The sequence below is a fragment of the Grampus griseus genome, assembly GCF_964374135.1.
Source record: "Grampus griseus genome assembly, chromosome: 14".
NCBI classification, from domain to species: domain Eukaryota; kingdom Metazoa; phylum Chordata; class Mammalia; order Artiodactyla; family Delphinidae; genus Grampus; species Grampus griseus.
Genome location: NC_139008.1, coordinates 4919811 through 4939142, shown reverse-complemented (window position 1 = coordinate 4939142; position 19332 = coordinate 4919811). Strand labels below are relative to the sequence as shown.

The window sequence follows — 19332 nt, the reverse complement described above, 5'->3', positions numbered from 1 at the left end:
AATTTGTTACAGGCTTTGGTTCTAAATTCCCTTCACACCTGCTTGTTCTCGTGGCTCATTTACAAACCCAGTGATGTCTACTTTTTCTTTTTCTTATTTGCAATGGATTTGCTGGACTGGGACACCACTGTGTCGTCTTTCAGGAGGCTCGGCATGAAATTCAAGGATGTGGCATGCACTGGTTCCTTGATCACAGTGATGGCGACCTCACAGTCTTGCCTTTTGGTCTCTTCCTCTCTCAAGCTGTTCAGCCTAACAAGAAGCAAACACAAGAAAGTATCTTTTTTTTTTTTTTTTGCGGTACGCGGGCCTCTCACTGCTGTGGCCTCTCCCCTTGTGGAGCACAGGCTCCGGACGCGCAGGCTCAGCGGCCATGGCTCACGGGCCCAGCCGCTCCGCGGCATGTGGGATCTTCCCGGACCGGGGCACGAACCCGTGTCCCCTGCATCGGCAGGCGGACTCTCAGCCACTGCGCCACCAGGGAAGCCCGATATCTTTTTTTGTCTTTGAAATTTCAAAACCGGTTTTTATGTGGTGTAAAGTAGTCCATACCTGGATCTCAACAGTTTCTGTGAACAGAACTAAACTGTCATCACTTTGCCTGAAATAAAAAGTGGTGCAATAGCTAGATAGTTTAAGACAGAGTTTTCACACATCTAAGGTGACTTGTGACACACTTGTCTCTGAAGCAACTTAGCTAGTAAGTAGCCTTTTAAAATACTGTTGTAAAAAAATAAAATACTGTTGTAGCCGTTTTCCCTAAGTCTAATGCTCTCTTCCACAGACCAATGGGCTTGAGATGCCCTTTACAGAGGTCAGACATTTGCACTTGGGACTGACCTGTCTGCATGGAACTAAGCCTGGACAGTGGTGCTAGAAAGGTAAGTGTGCGGCCTCTGCTAGGTGCTCACCACGCACCAAGCATTGTTCTCGATGCTTCACAAACACTAGCTCACTCAGTCCTCACAACAGTCCTACAAGGTATCACCTCCACCTTAAAGATGCAGAAACAGGCACACAGGGACAGACCTCACCAAGGTCACCCAGGTGATATAAGTGATGGGGCTGGGATATGAACCTGGGCAGTCTGGATCTATGTCACGCTGCCTCCTCGTGGATGCCTGGGGATGCCTTAGACAACCAGGACAGAACTGGTGGCTACGGGTTCCCAGCTGCACATGAGGACGTGCCGCCCTTCGGAAGGCGGAGACTTTTTTTTTTAAATATATATTTTTAGATTATTTTATTCATTTTTTTTTTGGCTGCATTGGGTATTCGTTGCTGCATGCGGGCTTTCTCTAGTTGCCGCAAGCAGGGGCTACTCTTCATTGTGGTGCACAGGCCTCTCGTTGCAGTGGCTTCTCTTGTTGCGGAGCATGGGCTCTAGGCGTGTGGGCTTCATTAGTTGTGGCACACAGCCTCAGTAGTTGTGGCTCGCGGGCTCAGTAGTTGTGCCTCGTGGGCTCTAGAGTGCAGGCTCAGTAGTTGTGGCGCACGGGCTTAGTTGCTCCGCGGCATGTGGGATCTTCCCAGACCAGGGCTTGAACCCGTGTCCCCTGCATTGGCAGGTGGATTCTTAACCACTGCACCACCAGGGAAGCCCAGAGGTGGTAGACTTTTAATGAAAGTGTTTGGTACTGAAGCTTCTGGTGGCTACAGAGGACAGGAAAGAAAGATGCCCGAGAGCCAGGTGGGCGGGAGGGAGCCGAGGGGTTCACTGAGTTACCTCGCCTCCAGCTCCTCATTCTCCACCTTCCTCTGAAGGGCCGTCGCTTCATTACGTAGCCTGTTTTCCTTTACTTTCTCCTTGAGGGTTTCTTCGTGTTTATGTGCTTGGAAGAGAGTGTTCACAAAAAAGATGTACATGTTACTGATCCACGTATTGAATTTTTCCTTTTGTTCATCCTTGGATTTTTCTTTTTCCGCTGGAAGAAAGTTTGATTAAAATGAGCATTAATATGGTCTTGCAATAACCCCGGGGTCTGTGTTCCAGTTCCCCAGTTCTGTCACTTCCTGTGCTGGGCTGAGTGTCCTCATCCCCCCATAAGGTGGGTGACGCTGTGCTTCTCATCGGCTTGTGAGGATTAAGGGTAACTGCAAAATGCTTCAGGGACCACCTGGAACAAGGCTGGTGTCAGCTGACCACAGCCATGATTGTCAACACTTCCTTCAAGTCTCCTGGTACCTGTTATTTTTTTCCTAAATAGCTTAAATATTTTGGTTTTCTAAAATTAAAATCTTAGAAAATTTACAAGATTCCCATGTTTCAGAGAAAGAAAAAAAACTCTTGGCTTTTGCATACATTGTCTTTAAAGGCAGTTTTCACTAAGAAAATTTCATTTCATTTTATTTGTTTTGTTTGGCCATGCCACACAGCTTGCAGGATCTTAGTTCCCCCGCCAGGGATCAAATCCGCGCCCTCAGCAGTGAAAGCACAAGAGTCCTAACCACTGGACCTCTAGGGAATTCCAAGAAAATTTTAAGAAGGATTTTAACTCTGAATTGAGTAAGAAGGTAGGTAAAATTATTGACTTGGGAAGGAGCTGCTGCACATTTACTAAGGCCAGCAGATACACACTTTGGAATGTGTTTAATATAGTTGATTCCAGGAAGATAATGCTTTGGATAGTTCTCTACTATCAATAAGACGGGGGATCTTTCAAGAGAGCAGTTGTTTTTTGACTGTGTCTACAGCTTGGGCTGATCTGCTGTTTGATGGCAGTGATGGGAGAGGAGTATGGGCACAGGTACTCTGTAAGCGTAGCATTCTGTGACCAATCTACCCTCCATCCCAGGAGCCACTGTGAAGGGCCCAAGAGTGGAAGACGCATGCGGAGAACCTTGATGCTGGTGCCAGATTTTTTTTTTAAATATTTATTTAAATATGGGTCTTTGTTGCAGCACACGGACTCTTAGTTGCAGCATGCATGTGGGATCCAGTTCCCTGACCAGGAATCGAACCCAGGGCCCCTGCATGGGGAGCGCGGAGTCTTACCCACTGGACCACCAGGGAAGTCCCGCCAAGTGCCAGATTTTACAAGGACTAAGAGAAATGAAAACATATCCATAAAGACTTGCACACCCGTGTTCACAGCAGCATTACTCCTGATAGCCAGAAATGGGAACCACCAAGCCGCCCATCGGCTGATGGGCAGATAAAATGTGGAGTGTCCACACAGTGGAGTACTCCTCAGCACCACAGGGACAAGACACTAAGATGCGCCACAACAGGAACGGGCCCCAAAATGACTATACGTGAAAGAAGCAGATGCAAGCGAATATGATTCCATTTCTAGGAAATGTCCAGAAAAGGCAAATCCATGGAGAAAGTAAGTCAGTGGCACCAGGTGGCCCACAGGCACCCCCCGGGCTCCAGGCACCTCACCCACACATACCTCCCCCCTGTGGCCAGCTACCTGTGGTGGTGAGAGTGAGCTCTGGCAGGTGACCAGTGAGCACACACAGAAAGCTGGCCCAAGTCTGTGGGCCACGGAAGGACCACAAATGCCAGCTTTAGCACCGACGTTGGGAAAGCAAGGTACATGAAAAGGTGCTCAGCATCACTGATCATCAGGGAAATGCAAATCAAAACCACAGTGAGACGGACTTATATACACTACCAGATATGAAACAGATAGCTGGTGGGAAGCAGCCGCATAGCACAGGGAGATCAGCTCAGTGCTTTGTGACCATCTAGAGGGGTGGGATAGGGAGGGTGGGAGGGAGATGCAAGAGGGAACAGATATGGGGACATATGTGTATGTATAACTGATTCACTTTGTTATGAAGCAGAAACTGATGCACCATTGCAAAGCAATTGTACTCCAATAAAGATGTTTGGGAAAAAAAAACAACACAATGAGAGGGAATTCCCTGGAGGTCCAGGGGTTAGGACTTTGCGCTCTCAGTGCCGAGGGCCCAGGTTCAATCCCTGGTTAGGGAACTAAAATCCCACAAGCCACGAGACAAGGCCAAAAAAAAAAAACACCAACTCACACCTGCTAGAATGGCTTGCTTCAAAAAGAAGAGAGATGCTGTCAAGGATGTGGGAAAACAGGACCCTTGTACGGTTTTGGTGGGATTGTAAATTGGTACAACCAGTATGGAAAACAGTATGGGTTTCCTCAAAAAATAAAAAAAGAACTACCCTATGATCCAGCAATTCCACTTCTGGGAATATATCCAAAGGAAATGAAGACACTATGTCAAAGAGATAGCTGCATCATCACATTCACAGCGGCACCATCTACAACAGCCAAGACAGGAGACGGCCTAAGTGTCCCTCAACAGATGAATGGATAAGGAAGAGGTATATATACACAATGGAATAGTACTCAGCCATAAAAAGGAGGAGAGCCTGCCATTTACAACACCATGGATGGACCTTGAGGGCACTACGCTAAGTGAAGTAAGTCAGAAAGAGACATACAAATACTGTATGGTCTCACTTATAAGTAGAATCTATTTTTTAAAAATACAAACATAAAAAGAGATCAGATATGTGGTTACCAGAGGAGGGAGATGGGGGACACTGGAGGAAGGTGGTCTAAGGTACAAACTTCCAGTTGTAAGGTATAAGGATGTAACGTACAACACGATGACTGTAGCTAACACTGCTGAATGATGTATGTGGAAGTTGTTAAGAGAATAAACGCTAAGTGTTCTCATCACAAGAAGAACTGTTTTTGTGTGTATTTATGAGATGATAGATGTTAACTAAACGTATTGTGGCCATCATGTCACAATACATGTAAGTCAAGTCATTATGTTGTACACCTTAAACTTACACAGCACTGTATGTCAGTTATATCTCAATAAAACTGGGGAAAGAAAAGGGTTAGCTCAATGCCTTGAAAGGGAACTCTGTCAAGCCAGGGGGCAGAGTTGGGAGCAGCTGTCCCAGCCTAGTTACGTTTTAAAAGATGGTTGTACATTTTTATAAATGTTAAATCATTTATAAGCAACAGTTTGCTAATACCAAAGTTCTATTATTAAAATACTCACCATTTTGAGATAAAAGAAAGGTTCGCTCCTTTCCTGGAGATTTAAAGTTCATTTTGGAAGTTTTTCCATCACTTAGAGACTTCTTGATCTTGGGCTTTTTCTTTTAAAAAAAAAAAAAAAAAAAATCATAAAGCAAAATATAACTTCTGCATCATTGTGGACTAAAACTAATTTTCTACATTATCAATAATTAGAAAAGTATTAGTGAGGCCATTATCTTTATGCTAATTTGACTATTTTTAATCTGCCCTAAAATTTGACTTTTTAACCTGTATATTCGTCCTGTTAAGGAAATGAATAACAGAGCTATTGTATTTGCTGGAAGGCTTCCCCAGGAAACCAAAGACTAGAAAATACTCCCTGGGCCTGTTGGGAAAGTATTAATCCATCTCTTAGTGGCTTTAATTACTACATATATATATATAAAACCATATATCAATACATGCTGTTTACGCCTACATTTTTATCTCCAGTAGATCTCACCCTTGAACTCCAGACTTTGTCTCCAGCTGCCACTTGCTGTCACCACGTGGATGTCTCATCAGGCACCTTAAGTCTGACATGCCCAAACCCAACCCTTTAATTTCACCCCCAAAACTCATCTCCCCCTCAAACCCCAGTCCTCCCCTTCATGATAAATGGCAGCTCTGTTCTTCCAGTCGTTCAGGCCAAAAAAACCCTTAGAATCATCTTTGCCTTCTCTTTCCCTCTCAAACTCCACAGCCTTCAAGATACATGCAGATAATTCCAAGAGCTTCCTTACGGGTTTGTCAACAGCAAAGCCATCGTGAGCCTACTGAACCCCCTTGCTCAGGGCCCCCTCCCGGCCGGGCACTGCCTCACTCGGTGCATCTTCTGGGCCACGCCGATGTGGCTACACCCCTTCCAACACCCCAGAGGTGCTCCCGCCTCAAGGCCCCCGCACAGGACAGTCTCCTCCCAGCTGCGCTCAAGTGTGGCTTCATCCGAAGACCTTCCCCTCCCACCCCACCCTGTCTCTCAGTCTCCACCGCCTGCCTCGCTTTCCACCGCATCACTGATCCCTCCCAACTGTGTAAAGAAGTATAGCACTGCGGTAACGGGTGTAAATCCTGGAGTCGAACTGCCTGCGTGCAAACCCCCAGCTCCACTGCTTACCAGTTCTGTGACAGTGGGCAAGTTACTCGACCTCTGTGCCTCAGTTCCCCCTTGGAGCCGATGAAGCACCTACAAGTCGTCTGGGCATTAAATGAGCGGACCCCTGGGAAGTGCGTAGCACCTGGTAAGCACCCCGAGGGTGTTCACTCTTCCTGTTCTTCACGTGTCACTACGTCCCTCTCTCCCCCGGAATGTGATGCCCACGAGAGGACGGGCTTTCTGTTCCCGCCAGAACCCTGGCACCAGAAGAGCCCTCACCACATAGCAGGTGCGCAGCAGCGGTAGATCCCATGGCCGCGGCACTGTTTTCATGGGTAGCTGTGAATACAAACCTCTGATTGCCTTATCTTGCTCATGTCAAGCAAGACTCCTAACTTGCTTGAAGACGACTTAGTGTTGCTGTCCTGCACCTCCGATTCCTGGCTTCTTAGAGCACTTCGACTCCTCTTCTGGGTGTTCTGATCAACGACAAATACATAAGAGGATTTCTGTTTTCCGTGGAGACACACGTGTACGTGATTTTAACGTGGTATAACTGATTTACAATGACCTGCACATAACGCGCACTATGACGGTGAGTTTCGATGTGTCTACACCTGTGAAACCATCGCCTCAGAGAGTGGACGTATCCATCACCCCAGGTTTCCTGTGCCCCAGGAAGCCCTCTTCCCTCATCCTCGGGCAACTACTTACCTGTTTTCTGTCACTACAGATCACTTGGCATTTCTAGAATTTTACGTCATTGGAATCACAGCAGTATGTATCCTTCTCTGTCTGGCCTCTTTCACCCAGCATAATTAATGCACCCATGCTGTTGGCATGTGTTAGGAGTTACTTCACTGCTGGCTCATCCCCCGTTGTATGGTTATAATAGGACTTGTTTATCTTGATGGATGTGCGGTGCCAGATTGGAAACCAGACGTGAACTTGATCCGATGGTTCCTGAGGCTGTCCCCGAGGCCAGCGTGTCCGAGTGTGGTTACTGGAGTCCATGTGCTGCCATCCACACAGGCATGGATGAGTTTAAGGTGGACATGACCCGGCCCCAGCCTGTGGCCAGGCTCTCGGATGACCTGGAGGGGGCGTATCTGCTGATCGGGTGGACTGGGTGCTACTGAAGTTGAACCTGCACGAGGGTCCAAGGCACATCCTGGGACTCGTGGTCAGAGGTGCTCCTTAGATGACCAACAGTGAGAGGTCTCCCTGAGTGAGCAGCTCTCGCGAGTTTCCCAGCTGGGGTTTCCGCTGGCCCCCAACACTCTCCCTTGTGGCTCCGAATGAAGGACTCAACGATCAGAAACCCTTCCAGCCCACTACCCTGAAACCCCCGCTCCATCTGACCCAGCGGCTAGATCTTTCGGTCAACGGCCCACACTGTCCCTGCTCCCCCAAGGCTTTGGCGTGAAGCCCAGTGTCCAGCCCCATGAGCAGGTCCTGTCCTCTGGGACGCGCCCAGCATCCTGCACACGCTCGGGAGCTGTTCCTTGGCATCTGTGCTCTGTGACAAGCAATCCACTCTTGTAAACACTAGATCGTGGGATGAAACGTTTCATAAAAACCACCTCAGATGCCGTAGGCCTCGTGGTCCAGCCAGGGGAGCCCCACACCCCTGAGGGTGTCGGTAGGCCCTCTGACACTCATTACGTATCTCCACTGTCATAGGTCATGACCAGAAAATACATTTTCCCTAATGTAGAAAAAAGACAATACACTCCTTTCAGAATGTGAAAAGAAGTCTTAAATAAGTTATTTCCTGAAGGGTTACAAAAGCCCAAGATAGTCTTGATGATGGTTTAACCATTCCAGAATAAAACCCATTCCTTACTCTGTAAATTCTAAGATATTATTTGTTACCTGATTTATCATTGTATAAGTGCTTCCAGCTTTGTTTCCAGACGAGCCATCATTTGGAAAATTTAAATAGAATTTAGTCGATTGGTTAGTAACAGAGATGAGTGCGAAGCTTAACAGAGCTTCAAAGAATTCCAGGAAAACCAGCTGAAATAGAAGAAAATATAAAGGGTCTTATTCATCCTGACACACCTCGAGGTGGACCAGCAGTTCTTCTGGGTGTTTGTTCTCCAGAAAGTACCACCTTGTTCAACACTCAGGCATCATGGGCGCACACCAGTTTGCAATAAAAACTACAGCATTTAAAAGATCTGTGAGGATGTACATTCTCTCCTTAGCTTGTAAGTCATTTTTCTATTTGCCGGAAACATTTTATTTTATATTAGCTAATTGAGGACAGTCACTTTCAGAAGTATTTCTTTTTTTCTTGGACAGCTAGAGAAGTGGCACCTGTTAGGAGTCGGTGCTGAATGGCTAAGCCCTCTGGAGATGCTGGGATAGGGTGAACATATTTTGTACGTAAGGAGGATATGAATGGGGAGGGGCGTTGCAAAGGGAAGACTGTTACGGTTTGAACTGTGCCTCCCAAAAAAGAGTTGGAGTCCTGTCCCCCAGTATGCTCAGATTACAGATAATCGAGCTAAAGTGAGGCCGTTAGGGTGGGCGCTAGTTCAGTGTGGCGGCTGTCCTTACAAGAAGAGGGAAATTTGGACCCACAGACAGTAACATAGAAGACAATGTGAAGAGACATGGGGAGCAGACAACCTCTACAAGCCAAGGAGAGAGGCCTGGAGCAGATCCTTCCCCACAGCCCTCAGAAGGATCCAATTCCAGCAACACCTTGACTTCCGACTGTCAGCCTTCAGAACTACAGGCAAGATATGCATTATATAAGCCAGAAACAGGTGGCAGGGGCGGAGGTTAGCAAGTACAAATGTCCTGAGGTAGGGGTGTGGTGGGCGTATTCAGGGAACAGCTAAGCGGCAGGTGTGACTCAGTGTCAGACGTGGACCCAGAGAGGTGGCCATGCTGGCACCATTGGTGCCAATCCAATCTTGGTGTCCAAGGTAGAGCAAACAGCCTGAGTTGGATCTGCACCGTTCGTGACACCAGTTTACAAACCTCAAGTTTAAAGTTGCTGTCAATTCCATCATGCATGAAAGGATTATCCTCTGCTATGACCTCCACAAATTTTCTTGCTGTTAATTCTTTATTTATCATTTTAAATCTCTGTAAAAGAAACAACCAATCAAATCATAATGGCCGATAATTACAAACAGCTATATATTTTTAAAGTTAGTTTATACCAATACAGCACTTTAAGGAGATGGTCTAGAAATAAGTATCTTAAAAACTGGTAATTTTGAAAAGCATTCTGGATTAACATTGGTATTTACCTCTCTACTCCTTCCCTAATCCCTCTAAGACAACAGTAAAGATTTTTTTAGAGGCATAAACATAGGACAGAGAACGGGAGAGTGGATGACCCAGACGTGAGATATCAACACAGCTCTACTGGTGGGAAAGCGCTGGACTAATGAATGGGCTTAGCAGAACAAGGAGCTGAGAGCTCAGGGAGGCAAGAGGCAAGTCGAGTCCAGTCGGAACTCAGGAAGGAGTCAGCTCTGAAAGCCGTGCTACAGGTAAGGCTGAACACAGGAAGACTCCCAGAAAGTCTAGGTGAAGACCCTTTCCGCATCTAGACTGAAAACAGAAGGTTGACTTGCTGGAGATACTGAACCACAGTGCATTTGGCTCCCCTAAAGTCACAGTCCTGCTGAAAACAAGAATTAGGGGAAAGTGCACGTTGGTAGGGCCCTCCCTTCACACTGACCCTTCCCTCCACTCTGTTCTAAGAACTATGAAAACCAGGTTCATATCCCCCAGGCAGGAGTTAGGAGAAATCCTCCCCTGGAAAATCGAACATCCAAGAGAAAAGCTCTGTCAACCACAGGCTGGTGGAGGGTCTTCCCTGGCAGTCCGGTGGTTAAGACTCCACACTTCGAATACAAGGGGTTTGGGTTCACTGCCTGGTCAGGGAACTAAGATCCCACATGCCACACGCCACAGCCAGAAAGACAAAAGACAAAACTGTGGGCTGGGGAGGAGAAAGGGGAGAGGTGGGGCAGTTTCCTGGCTTGGTTACTCCACAGTGAAACCTAATCTTTGACAAGTGCCGCTCATCCACATGAACTTCCAATCAGCCTTTATTTATTTTATTTTATTTTATTTATTTTTTTATTTTTGGCTGCGTTGGGTCTTTGTTGCTGTGCTTGGGCTTTTCTCTGGCTGTAGCGAGCAGGGGCTACTCTTTGTTGCGGTGCGCGGGCCTCTCATTGTGGTGGCTTCTTTTGTTGCGGAGCACGGGCTCTAGGCACACGGGCTTCAGTAGTTGTGGCACATGGGCTCAGTAGTTGTGGCTCGCGGGCTCTAGAGCGCAGGCTCAGTAGTTGTGGCACACGGGCTTCGTTGCTCCGTGGCATGTGAGATCTTCCCGGACCAGGGCTGGAACCCGTGTCCCACTGTGCCACCAGGGAAGCCCCCATTCAGCCTTAGAGTGCCACAGTCCTATCTATGAGTGGACAGCCAAGTTTCACCACACATGCTATGCGGAAAGCCTTAGTATAAAAGCCAGAGAACAAAACCAACAGAGGTGGGGAAGGGAGATCTGGACTTGGAAGGAACAGAGGCAATGTAAAAAGCCGAGAAAAAAAAAATTCCATTTAGCTCCCCCACCCCCAATTCATTTCTTCAGTGGAATAAGAGAGATTGCATCCATGTTTTAAAAACAAGCAAAATGCTTAAAAAAGGGTCAAAGGATTAGAAATTTAATAGCAGAAACTCAAATAGAAGGGGAAAGATAATGCAGAAATCTCTCCTAAAGGAGAACAAAAAATAACAAAGATATGGATGGTCAGAGAGAAAAGACTAAAATAAAATTAAATTGGTCCAGGAGGTTTGACACCCATGTTCCACAAAAAGGATGGAGCAAATGGAAGGCAGGAAATCTGAACAAGTAATTCCAGAGCATGTTGCAGGACTGAAGGGCACAGGTTTCCAACATTAAAGCTCACGAAATAAACGTAAAAAGACAAATACCAAAGCTGCATCACTGTGAAATTTCGGAACAAGGATAAAAGTAGATTGTAAAATATTTCGGCAAGGAAAAGAAATTACATCAAAATGATTGAGAAGCGACAGTAATCAAGACAGTGTGGTACTGGTAAGAGGATAAACATACAGATAAATGAAATACAATTGAGAATCCAGAAATAAAGCCATACATCTATGGCCAACTGATTTTTGACTAGAATGCCAAGACCAATCAATAGAGGGAAAAAGTCTTCTCAACAAATGGTGCTGGGACAACTGGGGATCCACACACACAAAAATTGTTGGACCCCCTACCTCAGACCATATACTGTAGAAAAATTAATTCAAAATGACCTAAAAGTCAGAGAGAAAACTCAGAAGACAACATAGAGGTTAGTCTTCATGATCTTGGATTGACAATGGATTCTTTTTTTTTTTACATCTTTATTGGAGTATAATTGCTTTACAATGGTGTGTGACAGTGGATTCTTAGACTTAACACCAAAGGCACAAGTGAGAAAAGAAAAAAATAGATAATTAGACTTCATCAGAAACCAGCAAAAAAAGAAGGTTTTAAATAAGAGTCTCATAACATAACATACTCAAATGTTCAGGTTTCAGTGGGAAATCACTGACTCATGGTGCCAATAGCCAGGAAGATATCAAACTGAATGAACAAAGACAATCAACATATGCCAACACCAAGATGACAGAGGACACAGAATTAAGTGACACAGATTTTAATTAAAATGCTTAAATGAGCCATTACAAACAGGCTTGAAACAAATGGGGGAAAAAAGAAAGTCTCAGCAAATGAATGGAAGAAATGAAGCACTAAATGGAAATTTTAGAACCAAAAACTATAATAATTAAATTAAAAGCTCAATAGATGGGCTCAACAGCATAAAGAAAGGGATAGGAGAAAGAATCAGTGAACCTGAAAATGGAATAATAGAAATTATCCAACCTGAACAACAGAGAGAAAATAGACTGAAAAAAAAAACAGACTCAGGGACCCATGGGCCTATAATAAAAGATCTAACATTCATGTTATCAGAGTCACAGAAGGAAAGGAGAAAGAAAGGTGGGTCGAAAAAGTACATGAATAAATAAGGGCTGAAAACTTCTTAAACTTGATAGAAACACAAACCTACAGATCTAAGAATTTGAGTGAATCCCACATAAGATAAACCCAAAGAAATTCACATCAAGACACACGTCAAACTTCTGAAAACTAAAGACAAAGAGAAAAGTCTTGAAAGTGACAGTGAAACGACACCTTCCTATCATGGAAAAAATTCACATGACGGCAGATTTCTCATCAGAAAGCACAGGAGCCAGAAGGAAGTGGCACAGCATTTTCCAAATGCTGAAAGAGGACTTTCAACTAAGAATCCTCTTGCCAGAGAAAATGTCCTTCAGGACTGAAGGGGAATTAAGACATTCTCGGATGAAGGCAAACTAAGAACTGGTTGCTAGCAGACCTACCTGAAAAGGATGGCTGGAGAAAATTCTCTAAATAGAAAGGAAATGATAAGGAATCAGGAACTTCAGGAAGGAAGAACAAATATTGTAAGCAAAAATAGGGATCGGTACAATACACTTTCCTTTTCCTCTTGAGTTTTATAAATTATATTTGGCAGTTAAAGCAAAAATTATACTACTATCTGATGTGGTTCTAAAGGTAGGCAGAGGAAATATCAATTATATTATAAATGGTAAGGGGTAAAAAGATGTAAAGGGAAGTAAGGGTTTCTGTACTTCACTCGAATTGGTCAAATGATGACACCATTAGACTGTGATAAGTCTATTATATTTATAGATACTCAAAACAACACTATTAGATCAATCAAAATGAAATTCTAAAAAATGTTTAAGTAACCTACGGGAAGGCAGGAAAAAGAAAACAAAAACAGAACAAACAAAAATCGAAAAACTAAATGGCAAACTTACACCTAACAAACCAATTATATTAAACGTCCATGTTCTAAATACACCAGTTGAAAGACAGATACTGGCAAGTATTGCTGGTGGGACTATAAGATGATCCAGCCACGCTGAAAAATAGTTTGGCAGTCTTTTTTAAAAAAAAATGAGACAAATACTCACCATATAACTCAGTAATTGCCGCCTGGGGCGTTTATCCCATAGAAATCAAAACTTGTCCACAGAAAAACCTGTCCACAGTTGTTCATACTATTTTTTTTTTTTTTTTTTTTTGCGGTACGCGGGCCTCTCACTGTTGCGGCCTCTCCCGCTGTGGAGCACAGGCTCCGGACGCGCAGGCTCAGCGGCCATGGCTCACGGGGCCAGCTGCTCCGCGGCATGTGGGATCCTCCCGGACCGGGGCACGAACCCATGTCCCCCGCATCGGCAGGCGGACTCTCAACCACTGCGCCACCAGGGAAGCCCCTGTTCATACTATATTGATTCTACAGCCACAAACTATAAACAACCCAAATGTCCATTGATAGACGGATGCATAAACAAATCACGGTATATCCATCGAATGGAATGCTATTCAGCAGTAACAGAGAGCGAACTATTTATACCTGCAACAACATGGATGAATCTCAAAATGACTATGCTGAAAGAAGCTACACCAAGAGAAAACAGAGAAAAGAGATACAGAGGATATAGTATTATAAACTATTTTAGCTACAGTCCCAGAGTGAAAAAATGGTTCTGAAGCAATGATTAAACAAGTAATAGTGGAAATTTTTTAAAAAACTGATGAACAACATTAATCCATGGAGTCAAGGTAGCAGGTAGCAAGTTGGAGAGATTCTTACTGGCCAAATATGGGACAATTTGACCATGGGGGATGGAGGGAAGACTGCAGTGGATTGAAACACATCAAATATGTGTAAGCCCAGGAGTTATAATGATATTTTCAAAAGCTCATTAGTCACTGTTGAAGAACTGCCAGGATATCAACTCATTCTGAAAATTAATAAAGGGAAAAATTGAGCACTTATCCTTCCTTTCCTGTGTATTTCAGAGTCATCAGATAGCTGATGAGGTAAAGTTCTTCTTTATATCGGATTCATAGCTAAGAAATGCAGATGGAATGATAGAAAATTACTATTGTGGGACCCTTAAGGAAATAACAGATGTCAGCAATGACTGTCAGGGCTACTCGAACCACTAGTGAAAGGTTTATGGGGAACGTTGAAATGGAAGGATTCTGCTGACACCATATGACCCACTGGTTGATCTCAGCATCACTAAAAGGGAGCATCCCTGACGTGACACAACAGGAATTAGCCAGAAGCACCTGCAGCTTTGTCAGGAAACAAACAAAACCTGAGGGACTTCCCTGGTGGTGCGGTGGTTAAGAATCCACCTGCCAATGCAGGGGACACAGGTTTGAGCCCTGGTCCGGGAAGATCCCACATGCCACGGAGCAACTAAGGCCGTGCACCACAACTACTGAGCCCACGTGCCTAGAGCCTGTGCTCCACAAGAGAAGCCACCACAATGAGAAGCCCATGCACCACCACAAAGAGTAGCCCCCGCTCGCCACAACTAGAGAAAGCCTGCGTGCAGCAGTGAAGACACAACACAGCCAAAAATAATAAATAAATAAAAATTAAAAAGTTTTTTAAAACAAAATCTAATCAAGCTTCTAATTCTAGTGACCACTTTGATGGAAATAAAGGGGAAAAGGAACACCTGTCATCAACTCTCTGAGGATGCAGCCAACCAAAACTGAAGTCTGACCAGTCAGTCTACAGGGACAAATGGCCTCATTTCATCAATAATAAGGGACCACGGAGAAGAGGGAAAGTGAATAAACAGCTGTATAATATTCCATCCCCAAAAACCACGTACTTCAAAAAATTATTTCCTATCAATACTAGTTTTTCGTATATATGACATTTAAATTTGTAAAACCAGTTTTTTGTATACATGTGACACTTAAATTTTTTTAAATCACTCTATCCCCTATTAGTTTTATCCTTTATCTACCCACAAGTATAAATTTAAAATATCATGAAAGAAAAACTACCAAGAATATAAGAATATTGTATAAATTAGATATTCTCACTATTTTCCAAACTAATAACTTTCTTAAATCACTTTTCTGATGAACAGTAGTTTTTTTTAAGTGACATCCATCCCCCCACCTTCCCTTACAGGGAAAGGTCTGCATCAGTAAAGATGCTGGAGGCCCCGCCGACCATACCCCTCCCCCCTGGCTGGGAAGCCCATTGGGCACAAGCTCCTTCTGTTTCTCTTCCTTCCACTATCACAGGCCATTAGAGTTACTCTCCTCTGCTGATGGCTACGAAAATTTCTCTCAGACCTTCACCTTGTTCCTTGCACATCACAGCTAGAATATTTTGCCTTTCTTAAATTAAAATCAAAGTACCTATAAATATAAAGCCACTACCAGCCATGAGTGGTTACCTTCAACATCCAGAGGAAGTGTCTCATGTCCATTGTGAGCTCATGCGGAGGGGCTGCGTTTGGTCTGCAGTAAACTGTGTAGATCTCCCAGCACTTATCCACGTAATTCATTGAATAGAGTGTCTGGTGGGCCTCGCAGAATAAACTGCCTAAAGATGTAATGGAAAAATAAACATTCAAAAGATGATTACAAAACTCTATTTTGGAAAATATTATGGTAAATATAATCCTATTGGTTTTGTATTTACCTTTTACACGGCAGGCATTTGGGCGAATGTTCTCATTCATCAGTTTTGTAAAACACAAAAAGAGTGATGGGCTTCTGTCTCTGTGATTAAGAAGACACCATAATCACTGCTCCTTCCAGGAGGTGGAACTTAATTCCCCTCCCCTTGAGTATGCGGTGGGCTTAGTAACTGGCTTCTAACAAGTAGAGTACAGCAAGGGGAAAATAGTAAGTCTGCAGTAGAGAAACCGGGCTGACAGCACTTAACCACGTGATCAAGGTTAACCTCCCCAGTAATGAGACAGATCGACATCATTTACCTGATAGGATGGTATTCTTCCCCCAAACTCATAACCTCAGTGTGATGATGAAAAAAAATCAGAAATTTGAAATCGAGGGGCATTTTACAAAATAACTGACCAATATTCTTCCGAAGTGTCATGGTCATAAAAGACAAACTATCACAGCTGTAGGGGACTAAGGAGATGTGATAAATACAAGGTGGGATCCTGGATTCGGTCTTGAAACAGAAAAGGGAAAAAACTCAGGAAGTCCTAAAAAAATCTGTAATTTAGTTAATGGTGTTGTAGCAATGTTAATTCCTTAATTTTGATAAGTGTACCATGGTTCTGTAGGATGTAGTAATTAGGGGAAGCTGGATGAAGGGTATATAGGAATTCTCTGTGTTATGAGAATTGCGTTGGCGACACTCTGTAAATCAACAATTATTTCAAAATAGTTTTTTTTTTTTTTAAAGATACAATATCAATTTTGCTCTGAGAAAGATAGGAAATTCTGGTCTAAGGAAGAGCTGGTGGTAACTATTTCTGAATAAAAACTTGAGGGCTATGTGCAGAATTGAAACATGACCCACGTCAGAAGGGTTTTCAAAATTTAATCTTGTTTCTCGCGGTTTTGTGGTTAATATTTGTGGAAAACTTTTGTTTCTGATCCTTCAAGAGTATGAAAAATAATATCGAAGAAAAAGGAACAATATCATAACAATCCTATGAGCTCAGCCCTCATCCTATCATGGGGTCCAGAAGGAGTACTTACTGGTATTCTTTGTGATGGATGTGGTAAGCCAACTCCAGGAGGTAATTCAAAAATGTTGTCAAAAGTATTGTTGTAAATGGAGAATGAATTTCTTCAACTGGTATGTCCTTATTGGCTAAAACAAGAAAATTGGGGAGGATGCCTGGTGGTCTCTAGAACCTTCTATCTTATTTGCTCCTGGTACACAACTCAAAGAACTGAATACAATGGAGTACACCTTTTTCCTAGAGACTACCCTGAACAGCATATAAGCGTCCACCTAAAAATTAAGGTCCACATGAAAGAGCTCCATCTGGTCACTTTACAAGAAACTTACAAGATACCTTGTCCTGGTGTTTTTCAAAGTGGTCTGAGCCACAGTCTGATTAACGCTGCTAATTCTAAGTGAAGTTTCAAGTGTGTTTCAGACACTGAAATTTGAAGTAAATAGGCGTTAGGTCTAACATCAAGAAGGTGATCTGAGGCCTTCCAGCCTCCCTGCCTGCCACAATTCAGCTGAAAGGAATAAAGCCTTCAAAGTTGTTAATTTTACTGCAGGGACTTTTCAACTTGAAATCAAGCCCAAGCCCAAGATTATCTAAAGCCTTTTCTTTCTTTTTTTTTTTTTTAAATTTATTTATTTATTTTTGGCTGCATTGGGTCTTCATTGCTGCACGCGGGCTTTCTCTAGTTGCAGTGCACAGGCTTCTCATTGCGGTGGCTTCTCTTGTTGCAGAGCACGGGCTCCAGGCGTGCGGGCTTCAGTGGTTGTGGCGCACGGGCTCAGTAGTTGTGGCTCGCGGGCTCTAGAGCGCAGGCTCAGTAGTTGTGGCGCACGGGCTTAGTTGCTCCGCGGCACGTGGGATCTTCCCGGACCAGGGCTCGAACCCGTGTCCCCTGCATTGGCAGGCAAATTCTTAACCTCTGAGCCACCAGGGAAGCCCTCTAAAGCCTTTTCTAGGCTATTCCAAGCCCTCCCTGATCCTCTCTGCTTGTGACCTGACAACTGGACGGTTTGGGGCCTTTTTTTTTTTGAGGGGGGGCGGATTGTTGTTGTTGTTTTCTCAGGGATAGGCAGGCTTCTCTGTAAAGGGCCAGACGGTAAATATTTTAGGCTCTGTGGGCCAGCCTCTGTCACAGCCACTCAGCTCTGCTGGTGCAGGGCAAAAGAAGCCACGGACAAGATGACAACAAATGAGCATGGCTGTGTTCCAATAAAACTTTATTTACAAGAACACGCAGTTGGGCTGGATTTGGCCCACGGGCCGACTTTGCTGCCCCTGCTAGAGATGGTCTTGAACTGTTGCTGTTATTTCATGAGATCCTCTCCTCAGTCATGTTTTAAGCACCCTGGGAACACAACCATGTATTGCTTTCTGGAACACCTCTCCCAACATCTGCCTTCCTCACTCCCTTAACATTTCCTAACTGGTGTCAGGGTGCTGTGATGTTATACTGCTCTTTAAACCAGATGCGAAGGATGTGGAATACTCACCACTTAGTACCCTGTCCATATCGGCGAGGGTTATTTTATGATGATGGAATTTGCAGTCTTTTAGAAACCTCCAGAAGTGAAGCTTTGTCATCAGAAAGGTGTTATCCAGAGAGTGATCACATCCTAGGCTGCTGTAGAAGCTATAGATTCTTCTTAGTTCTGTAATATTTCTTAAGATAGCATATTCTACCTGAAAAGGGAGAGCCACACATATCTTCATCTTACCTGATAAGAATAAAGGTAAAAGAAAACCTGTTTTCTAAATTAAACGAGGTAACACGTGCAATAGCATTTACCTCTTACCACTGTAAGAGCTCAATAAATGTTATCTTCTCCCCACCCATCCCCAGGTCAGTAACGTGCAATTTCTGAGTAAGAGTAGAAAGACATGCTGTTATCTGGACAGTGGAATTACTTTCATGCTGCTCTGTCCGATCCTGTCCTGTTTCATCCTATCTCAATGACAGTGATAAAATTCTCTTGTCTACAGATCGATATCCCTCATGGACACAGACACAAAAATCTTCAACAAAATATTAGCAAACCAGGGAATTCCCTGGCGGTCCAGCGGTTAGGACTCCACACTTCCACGGCCGGGGGCCTGGGTTTGATCCCTAGTCGGGAAACTGAGATGTCACAAGCCACGCAGCATGGCCAAAAATAAATAATTAATTTAAAAAACTTTAAAAAATAAAAGACATTCAATACATGACAACAGTCATCAACTGCATCTTCCCAGGACTGTGGAGAGTCTGCTAATGTTTTAGCCTAAAATATAAATTTATAACAATACAGAAGGTTTTTACCTGCTTCTTTTCTTCTGATTGGTCTCTCTCCGGGTACATTTTCAGCAACAAACTGAGATCCAGCTCAATGCTCGAGCCTAACGTGGAATTACTTTCACTGCCATCAAGCTTTCTGATGATTTCTAGCAGATGAGGACAAATATACAGGATAAATGTGAAAAACAATGTTAAAATATTTCAATGTCATGTCAAAATGATTTTCTGCAGAAGCGTGACACAAGAGTATTCAAAAACCTATAAGAAAGCAGTTGCTCACAGGAAACTTGTGTTTT

General features: G+C 44.0%; 1 protein-coding gene across 1 annotated transcript in view; it reads right to left on the bottom strand.

Moving 5' to 3' along the window:
• Positions 1–19332, bottom strand: part of RSPH10B (radial spoke head 10 homolog B) — a 38638-nt gene continuing 19306 nt past the window's right edge. The window contains exons 9-19 of the mRNA XM_082669991.1: positions 19061–19182; positions 18255–18444; positions 16781–16895; positions 15747–15826; positions 15499–15647; positions 9115–9222; positions 7996–8139; positions 6474–6599; positions 5005–5104; positions 1727–1925; positions 1–252 (exon numbers count right to left, since the gene is read on the bottom strand). Of these exons, the coding sequence (XP_082526117.1) occupies positions 78–252; positions 1727–1925; positions 5005–5104; positions 6474–6599; positions 7996–8139; positions 9115–9222; positions 15499–15647; positions 15747–15826; positions 16781–16895; positions 18255–18444; positions 19061–19182 (1508 nt within the window). The 3' untranslated portion in view covers positions 1–77. The remainder of the gene's footprint in view (positions 253–1726; positions 1926–5004; positions 5105–6473; positions 6600–7995; positions 8140–9114; positions 9223–15498; positions 15648–15746; positions 15827–16780; positions 16896–18254; positions 18445–19060; positions 19183–19332) is intronic.